The sequence below is a fragment of the Eimeria necatrix genome, genomic scaffold (assembly GCF_000499385.1).
Source record: "Eimeria necatrix Houghton genomic scaffold, Enh_scaff178, whole genome shotgun sequence".
Taxonomy (NCBI): domain Eukaryota; phylum Apicomplexa; class Conoidasida; order Eucoccidiorida; family Eimeriidae; genus Eimeria; species Eimeria necatrix.
The window spans coordinates 48,077-57,499 of NW_013652443.1; the positions used below are offsets into that span (position 1 = coordinate 48,077).

At 53.7% G+C, this 9,423-nt stretch overlaps 2 protein-coding genes across 2 annotated transcripts; one reads left to right on the top strand and one right to left on the bottom strand.

The window, feature by feature from the left end:
- Positions 1-180: 180 nt before the first annotated feature.
- ENH_00022280 (hypothetical protein, conserved) lies at positions 181-4,890 on the bottom strand (the record flags this gene model as incomplete). The annotated part of the gene is made up of 3 exons (XM_013579580.1): positions 181-1,835; positions 2,326-2,526; positions 2,718-4,890. 3 exons carry the CDS (start codon positions 4,888-4,890, stop codon positions 181-183), a joined length of 4,029 nt encoding a protein of 1,342 aa, XP_013435034.1.
- A 4,056-nt stretch (positions 4,891-8,946) lies between these two features.
- Positions 8,947-9,318, top strand: ENH_00022290 (hypothetical protein; the record flags this gene model as incomplete). Its single annotated transcript, XM_013579581.1, has 1 exon — positions 8,947-9,318. The coding sequence occupies one exon, from the start codon at positions 8,947-8,949 to the stop codon at positions 9,316-9,318; it is 372 nt and encodes a 123-aa protein (XP_013435035.1).
- Between the last annotated feature and the right edge of the window lie 105 nt (positions 9,319-9,423).

A 9,423-nucleotide genomic window follows, 5' to 3' on the forward strand; every position in this document is an offset into this window, starting at 1 on the left:
GAGCTCAGCAGCATCCAAAGCATATTGCAGAAGCTGCTGCAGCAGCCACTGCAGCAGACATTTGCGGCGCTCGCAACACAGCAGTTTCTGTTCCTGCACTCTCCCGTTCTATTGATATCCCTGCTGCTGCTGCATCTGCTGCTGCTGCCGTTGCTGCGTCTGCTTCTGCTGTTGCTGTCCCTACCTTGCCGAGATTGCCTCGACTTCAGCTGCGGGCAGTTTTGCTGCTGTGCGCAGTTTCGGAGAACCTTGTGGCGCTGCTGTTGCTCCTGGTGCTGCAGGAGCAGTGCTGCTGTTCCACGGGGGCTGCAGGGTTGGGTGTCGCTGCAGCTGCTGCTGCAGCTGTTGCTGCTGCTGCTGCAGCTGCAGCCTCATCCGTGACAGCTTTGCGTCGTACCTCTTCTGCTGCTGCGCGCGGAGCTCATCCCGAAAGGACGGTTCCTTCGAAGGCGCCTTCGCTATTTGCTGTTGTCGTTGTTGCTGTTGCTGCTGCTGCTGCTGCCGTTGCCGCTGCTGCTGCGGGGAGCGCGGAGCTGCAGCAGCAGCGCTGCTTCGACAAGCCTCTGCTTCTCTCCCCGCAGGTGGCGGCCGTCTTGACGGTAGAGGAGTTGCAGCATCGTATCTTTCTGCTCCTCTGCTGTTGCTTCTGCTGCTGCTGCTGCTAGGAGTGCGGCGAGAGGGTGGCGCTGACTGAAACCGGCGGTATTTGCTGCAGGCATTTGGCGTTACTGTCGCGTTAGTGAATGCGCTTTTAGGCCTTTGCTGCCTGCGCTGCTGTTGCTGCTGTTGTTGCTGCTGCTGCTGCTGCAGAGCTGGGGAGTTACAGCCAACGCACCAAGCCCTTTTCTTGGAGGGCCGCAAAGCCCTGGGGAAGACAGCATCTCTTCCAGAGGAGCTGCTGCTGCAGTTGTCGCCTTTGCTTCTGCTGCTGCTGTCGCCGTTGCTTCTCGCACTGTTGCTTGCTGCCGCTGCAGCAGGTGATGCCGCTGTGTCTTCGCAGCAGCCAAAGTGCCGATGAGACTCCTGAGCAGAGAGCGGTGGGGCAGCAGCAGCAGCGGCAGCAACATCATCTAGAGAAGACACCAAGGCCCCAGGAGGGCGACCTGACGCCGCAATTAACTCCCTGGCTGCTGCAGCTGTGACAGAACGCACAACCTGCGCAGCAGCTGCTGCTGCAGCAGCATCTGCAGCCTCGGCAGCTGCTTTAGCAGCGGCAGCCGCTGCAGCAGCAACCACCTGCCCTCCTCCCTCCCACAGCTTTCGGCTTGCTTGCCTGCTGGGGGCAGCAGAATGAGCCTTGTTTGCAGCAGCAGAAGCACTTAGAGCTGCTGCTCTTATTGCCGTGGCTGCTGCTGCTTCCGGGCTAGCAGCTGTGTTCGCCAAACCCTTACCAGCAGCTGCTGCAGCAGCTGCGGCTTCTCTGGCCGTGATGCAGCACATATGGCCGCAGGTGCAGCAGCACGTCTTCGACGCATCGGTGTGCAGATGCTGCAGCTGTGGACCTCCCTTTGGCTGCCCATGCTGCTGCTGCTGCTGCCTTAACTGCAGACTCTGGGGAGAAGAGCAAGCAGGAATGACATGATGAGCATGTCCGGCGCCTTGGACTCTGCTGAAGGTGTGAGGTGCTGGCTGCCTCGCTGCTGGAACGAACTTTTTGCTGCAGCTGCTGCTGCTGCTGCTGCTGGCAGTGTGGACTGCGCTTCTTAGCCGGGTCATTCTGCCTTCAGAGCTTTGCAGCTTCTTCGGCAGCTGCCCCACGAGGTCGTCGCGCACAGCAGCAATAGCAGCAAGCGCCTCCTGCAGCAGGAGCGGCTGCTGCTGCTCTGCTGCTGCACCTGCAGCGCAGCAGCACGGTCGCCGCAGAAGAGCACTTTCAAGCAGCAGCTGCAGCGGAGATGTACAAAGGTGTCTCTAACAACACTGTAGCCTTTCCGCCTTCTGGCTAGCTACTCAACTACCACCCTGGCGAGCCAATTATCCAGCTAGCCAGCCAGCTAGCCAGCCAGCTTGCCAGCCTGCTGGCATGTTCAGCATGTTCTGTGTGTGACTGATTGACAGCATTATAAGAAGATAGCTGTTGGGATGTTTAGGCTGCTCAGCCTAGAGTAGGGCTAACCAAGTGGCTAGCTAGCTACTTGGCTGGCTAACTGACTGGCTGCTGCACGAAGGCCTAGCTAGCCGGTAACTGCCAAGAAGACCAGCTAGCTAGCATGCAGGGGAGATCTAATTCGTTAGTTGGCTGGCCTGCTAGTCATTCTCTAAGAGCTAGATGTTTCTATGCGGTACTGGTCACTGGAACGCCACAGAAACAGCCGCGGCACTTACTCCGATAACCGCACTGCTGCTGCTTGAGCATAAGCAGCTGCTGCTGCAGCTGCTGCAGCTGCTGCCTCGAGGAGCTAAAGCGGACGGGCTCTCCGGTAGCGCTTCGTGGGAGCTCAGCGGCTCGGGTTCTCATTCGCTGCAGCGGTTTGCTGCTGCTGTTCGCAGCAGCAGCAGCAGCAGCTGGCGCTGCGCGCTGCGCAGCTGCACCGGCCCACACACGCAAGACAAGCGTCCTGCAGTGAAGTGTAGCAGAAGCAGCAGTTGCCGCAGCAGCAGCAGCAGCAGCACACAAAGCAAAGGGGTCAGCTGCTGCAGCAGCAAAACCAAACAGCAGCAGCACCAACAGCAGTAATGTTGTAGAGTTATGAAGGCCATGCAACTGTGTCGCTTACTCTGGGCCGCGGGCTGCTGTGTCCCCTGATGCACCGAGACCCAGCTGGGGTGAGGGTGGTGGCGTCCGTGAATAGCTGCTGCTGCTGCTGCTGCTGATTTTGAAACAGGAGCAGCAGAAGAAGCTTTACGCAAGGAGTTTGCATCTCCGGCGTAGCCGTCTCCCCCTGACCGTTCACCTGTAGCTGCTTCACTTATTCCTGCAGCAGGAGCAGCAGGTGCTGCTGCTGCTGATCCCGGTACCCGTGGTTCCTTTGCTTTTGTTTCTGCTGCTGCTGCCGGCGCTGAGGGTGCCGGTGCTGCTGTTGGCACCACCATCACTTCTGTTACTGCTGTTGCTGCTGCTGCTGGGGCTGCAGGGCGTAGCTGTGCAGATTGAGCTGCGGAGTTTCGACCAACAGCAACAGTTGTAATGAGCTGCTGCTGTTGTTGCTGACTCGGCTGCAGCAGCAGCAACTGCTGCTGCTGCTGCTGCTGCTGTTGGGCTTGCTGCAGTGGCCGCTGCGTCTGCTGCAGCATCGGCAGCGCCACCACAGGAAGATCTTGGGGGCCTTCGAACTGCTGCAGCTGTGCTGCTGGAACAGAAGCTGCGGCAGCAAGGTACCTAGAAGCGTTTTGCTGTTGCCTCTGTTGGATGCAGTGCTGCTGAGGCTCTCCTCCGTACGCGTTCTTGGCCGTCACCGTGGCTGTTGCCGTCGCTGTTGCTGTTGCTGCCACTGCTGCTGCTGCTGCTGCTTCAGCTGTTGCTGCTGTCGCTGACTGCCCCAATATTTCTGCATTCCTAGCACTTGGGGCTGTTATGAATGGCGCCGGGGGCTCTGCCTGCAGCGGCAGCTGCTGCTGCGGCTGAGTTTGCTGCAGCTGCTGCGCATACAGTTGCTGCTGCTGCAGCTTAACTTCAGCGTGAAACGTGAAATCCTTTTGCTGCTGCCCCGCTGAAGCAGCATGAGGAGTCACAGCCCCTCCGCCTGCTGCTGCCGTCGCTGCAGCGGGCGGTGCCGCTGCTGCTAATGCATTTGCTGCTACACCGCCCGGCGGCGCTGCGCCCAGTGCTTCCCCCCAGGAAGCAGCAGCAGCAGCAGCAGGACAGCAGTCACTTTGGGAAGAGTTATCTGAAACGGGAATGGAGCCGCAGCAGAGAGGAGAGATAAAGACGGGCCTGACGCGCTGTGGCGCGCGTTTGGGGTCCCCTGATGGCCTTTCCGGGGCAGCAGCAGCAGAAGTTGCTGCTGCCGCTGCTGGCACTGCTGCTGCTGTTTGTGCCAGGGCTGGCGGTGAGCCTACTTGGGGAAGAGCTGCTGCTGCTGCTGCTGCTGCTGCTACGGGCGCTGGAGCTGCGAGCAGAATTGTTGGTGCTGCTGCGGCTGAGCTGGCAGCTAGGGATGGCTTCAGGACAGTAGCAGCAGCAGCAGCAGCAGCGAGTTCTGCAGCAGCTGCTGCTGCTGCTGCTTCTGGCTCATCTTCTGTTTTCTCCTCTATTTCCCGACAGTTCCCAAGGCGTTGCACCATAGCTGCTGCTGCAGCGCCGCATGCTGCCGCCGTTCCCTCTTCGTAAGAGCCAAAGGGCGGCACTTTGCCGTTGCTGCCGCTGCTGCTGCTGCTGCTGCTGCTGATGGGGCAGTTGACTTGTTGGCACCCAGCGCGGGCAGGGCTGTCAAAGCCGCTGCTGCAGTTTTCGCTGCTTCTGTTTCCTGTCCTTTCGGCGGTATTGCTGCTGCTGCTGTTGTTGCTACTGCCACGAGGACGCAGATTGCTGCTGTCTTCAAGGCTTTCAGTGTTCGCAGGGAAGGTTAAGGGGGGAGGCGCTTTGCTGCTGTTTGCTGCAGGGTGAGCGGCAACAGCAGGCGACGCGGTGACTGCCTCCTCTTTTTTGTTGTCGATGCTGCTACTGCTGCTGCTGCTGCTACTGCTGCTGCCGTTGTAGCTGCTGGTGGCGTGGGCTCCAGGAGGAAACTGCTGCAGCGCCAAAAAATGCTGGTGAAGGCCTTCGGCCGGCTGTGCTGCTGCTTCTGGAGACGGCAGAAGCGTCCCAGTTGCTGCTGCTGCTGCTGCTGGGGCTGTCGTTTGCTGCTGCTGAGAGGCGGCTGGTGCAGCACTGCTGCTGCTGGTGGGCTGTAGCGAAGGGAAGGACAGATTTTTCTGCAGAGGACCACCAGCAGAAGAAACGGATACCATTGCCCTCAGTACTGCTGCTGCTGCTGCTGTGGCTGCTGCTGCTGCTGCAGCTGGCGATGACGTTCACTGACTTGCTGCTGCCGCTGCCGCTATGAGGGGCCTTTATGTTTCTTTTGCTGCAGCGAAACAAGTGGAAGTTATGAGCTTGGAGCAGCAACTGCTGCTGTCTCCCCACCTGCTGCTGCTGCCAATGCTTCTGGTGCTGCTGCTGCCAGTGCATGGACCCCTACTTCGATGTCCCTCCCAACAGGCACCTGCCCTGTTAGGAGGCATGTCCGGCTGCTGCAGCTGCTCCACCAGAAGCAGCACAGCAGCAGCAGCAGAAAGAGCGGCCACAGCAAGAGCAGCAGAGTAGCAGCAGCAGTAAGATCGGTTGCGCTCGCCGCAGCAGCAGTTTTGCAGTGGCAGCTGTAACAGAGGCAGAAGAACCCGGAGGGCTGTTTGACAGCAGCCCTGATGTGTGCTGGGGTTGCTCTGCAAGCTGCTGCTGCAGCTGCGTTTGCTATTGCAGCTGCGTTTTTGCTGCTGCGCTCCCCGCCTGGCCAAGGAAAAGGCGTACTAATGCTTATCCGTTCAGATAAGCAATCGTTTGTTCAATAAAGGGAAAAAAAGCTGGGAAGATGCGGAGAGACAGCGAGAAGAAGAAATAGAAGGCGCAGAGGCTGCACAGTGACCCTGGGCGAGACTGGTGTGTACATAGATCTCAGCGTCAGCTGCTACAGCTGCAGCAGCACTGGGCCATCTTTGTTTTAAATGCAGCCTTTTACATCTTAAAAATTTATATATCAGGATTTAACAAACAAAATGGAAACATTCACGCTTATAAGGACACATCTGCCAGACACCCGCAGGTCACTGTGGGCCCCCGCTCCCGCCGCTGCTGCTGCTGCTGCTGCTGCCTCAGCTTACGTAAATATTTTGTTTAGACACAATTTTTGTTTTTAAAAGAATTATTAATTAAATAGAGGAAGATAAACCGCTGATAAGACCCGAGCGGGAAGAGGCACGCAATCGACACGAGGCTTAGAGCTAGGTTGAGGCACCGCCCTTGCAGCTAGCAACGCAGCAGTGTTGTCTTTAGGGGCGATCTGTCCTTGAAATTATGAAAATAACCCTAAATTTTAAACTCTAAACCCTAAATCACAAACCCTAATCCTCAAACGGAGTCGTAGTGCGGAAGACGAGGCCTGGGGGTCCCAGGCAGCAAAACGGCAAGAAACTGGATGCAATAGCAAGAACAGCAGCAGAAGCAGTATCTGGATCAACAGCGGCAGCAGCTGCTGCTGCTAGACAGGAGGGCTACAAACCTAGAAATAGGGCCTCCGCTGCCACTGCAGCGCTTGGGCCAGGAACCTTTTTGCTGCTGATCTGCAGCAGCTCATGCAATTCCCTTCCTTTGAATGCATTTGTTTGAAATTAGGAACAAATCCACTAAAAAAATGGAACAGGCGAAACAGAAAAAGCCGCAGCGGCCACTCTAAGAGGGCTGGGGCCTCCGCGTTAAAGAATAAAAACAAAAGCAACAAATATGGGCACAGCATGACGCTCAGCAGCATCAAAAAGAAGCAAGGGAAACACGAGCAGCAAACGAAAGGCTCTTCTTATAGCATTTAATAATTAAAAAGGATTAAATGAACGTTTTTGAAGCTGCAAGGCCTCAGGCCTCTCGCACACTCGCCCTTGTTGGCTTTATTTAGCTTAAGTCTATTGGGCTCCGGTGTAGGTATTTATACCCATAGCTGTACTTATATCTATATCCTTTTTGCATCTATATCTATTTCCACTTTTATATCAATTTTTAAATCTATCTCTATAATAATATCCATATTTATATCTACATCTGTATATATGCGGATTTGTATGCCTTTATCTATAATATTTACACATAAAGTGTAACTGAAGCTATATCTAAATTCCTGAATATGTATGCATATATAGCCATATACATTATACTATCCACTTTTACGCACTAAATGTAACACCAGCATCTCTAGCATCACCTGCTGGCAATGGCGTGCCTTTTCCCCGCTGCCCCTCCCCTGCCTGTGTTGCTGAGCCCAGCAGTAGCTGCTGCTGCAGCAGTTGCAGCAGCTGCTGCTGCAGCCACTGCTGCAGCTGCTGCAGCTGCTGCAGCAGCGGCTGCTGCAGTGAGCAGCTTCAGGGCAAAACGACTGCGAGGGTCCTAAGATAGTGTGTAATTGCATACATATTTTTTTTTTATCTGCTTTTTGGAGCGTTTGGCCGTTAATATTGGTGAATAGACGCACTAATATATGGAGGTATACAGGCACAGGCATACAGGTGGAGATAATATACACATATAACTACTTTTATATGATTTGAGTATATAGATCACCACTTATATAGAGGGAACATTAAGAGACAGCTTCGGATATATAGATAAAGTTGTATTACCATATATGTAGACATGTGTATATATGGGAATATGGAAGTTTATACATATAGATATGTGAGTTATTTACACAGATAAGGTTAAAGGCATACATATAAAGATATAGACGAAAGTATAGGTGAAGCAGTATATACATAGTTAGATATAGATAAGTGTATAGACACAAATATATAAACAAAAATAAAGACATATATACCTATAATAAAGATAGGTATGAATGTAGATCTAGGCCTAGATCTCATCTAGATACAGATGTACAAAGACAGATGTAGATGTAGAGATATAGATAAATATGCATACAAAGATGTAGAAATATGAAGAAATATGAACATGGGTATAAGAACAAATATAAACAGAAATACATTCACGCAAAGACGTAGTTATAGATATAGATCTATTAATAACTAGGTGTAGTTATAGATGCAAAAAATGTAGTTTTATACAAAGATACACAGATATACAGATTCATAATTATTTGGGCGTAGTTAAAGATAGAGTTATAGAATATATATATATTTATTAAGAGATATTGATATAAATGCAGATAAGGGCATACAAACATAGGGGCAGAGAGGCAAAGATACTAAGATATGATTGCATATATAGATCTAGATGCTACAGAGGTATACACCCATGACGCCTGTAGACAAAGCTACAGATCTAAAACAGAAATAGTGTCAGAGGAGAAATAGAATAATCAAAGAAGCTGTGCATGCAGGCTTTAAGCAAGCCCTCAGCGCTCAGCAGCAAGCACTAACTCTGCAGCAGCTGCTGCAGCAGCTGTAACCCTAGCATCAACCGCCGCAGCTGCAGCCACGGCAGCAGCACAGTGCAGGAGCCCCCTTAAAGCAAGCCAGTATCATCTGGGGGTCCCAAGCTCTACAGTTTAACCCCGTGGCCTGCAGCAGCAGCTGCTGCTGAGCAGCAACTGCTGGTGGGACTTTTCTGCGTGCGTGCAGAAGAACTGTAGCACCACTCTCCAGATATTTTTGATAAGCTGAGCACCAGCGGCCTACACATCACACCCATCGTAGCCAATCGAGACGCGTATGCATAGCACTCTTGCACCGCCGTCCTGCTGCTGCCTTCTAGGTCCTATAACGCTAAGCCCTAAACTCTAAACTCTGAATTTAGAGTTCTTATATAGGAATTCATGCTTAAAATGAATCCACCCTATAGGCAAAACGTGAAATCAATAACTTCCTTGGCCTCCACGGCCAAGCCCTCCGTCCCGTCGCCGTTGCTGCCCCTTCTAAACCGCAGATTCCTCATATATTTGCCTCTGCTTCTATTCTACTTTTCTCCTTCGCTCTGTCTTTTTTGTTGAGGGCTGCACGGCCAGCAGCGGCAACAGCAAGGCATTCCCCGAGCCACCACCACACGCACAGCCGGGCGTACGGGCCGTCGCCGTTGCTTCGGCTGGAGGCTGAGGCTTAATTCGACTTTGGAACTAAAAAAGATAGAAAAATGACTACAGATCTCTTTATCTGTAAAGAGACGCAGCCCGCAGCGAGAAGGCGCTGGGGCACCCCCGTTCTGGGTTGTGGGGAGGGTGGGGCGGGCGCTAGAGTTTGGGCGCGTACTCGGGTGCGCGTTGGTTCTGGAGTTGAATTGTGCATAAAAGAGTTTATTGTTTCGTTAAAATGCGAGTTCTTGCAAGTTCGTTGATCGTTTTAATTATTGAGGCCTTGTGCGCGGCCGGAAAGCGGTGGTCAGGACCGCTGGGATGCTCGAGGGTGTCTGGCGGCGCTGCTGCCTGCAGCTGGAGCCCCGGGCCTCGGGTGCTGCAGCAGGGCGTTGAAGATAGAAGCCGCGCTCTATCTGTTGGGTTTCCCAGTTTGTCGTCAGGCGCATTAATAGGATTTATTTGCAAAATCGGGGAGAGAGAGGGCAGGGAGCTGGTCAGGGGACGGGGGCGCGTATCCTGCTGCGGGAGCAGCGGCCGCAGCAGCAGCAGGAGCAGCAGGGTGCTGCTGCTGCGGGGGTTTGCGGGTGCGTGTGGAGGGGTGCACTAGAGAGTGGGTAAAGAAGTGCGAGGGTAGTGTGTGGCGTTGGGCGCGAGTGATAGCAAAACAATTTCGCTTGTTTTTTGTGTTTCAGCCTGCGCTCCCCCCCCCCCA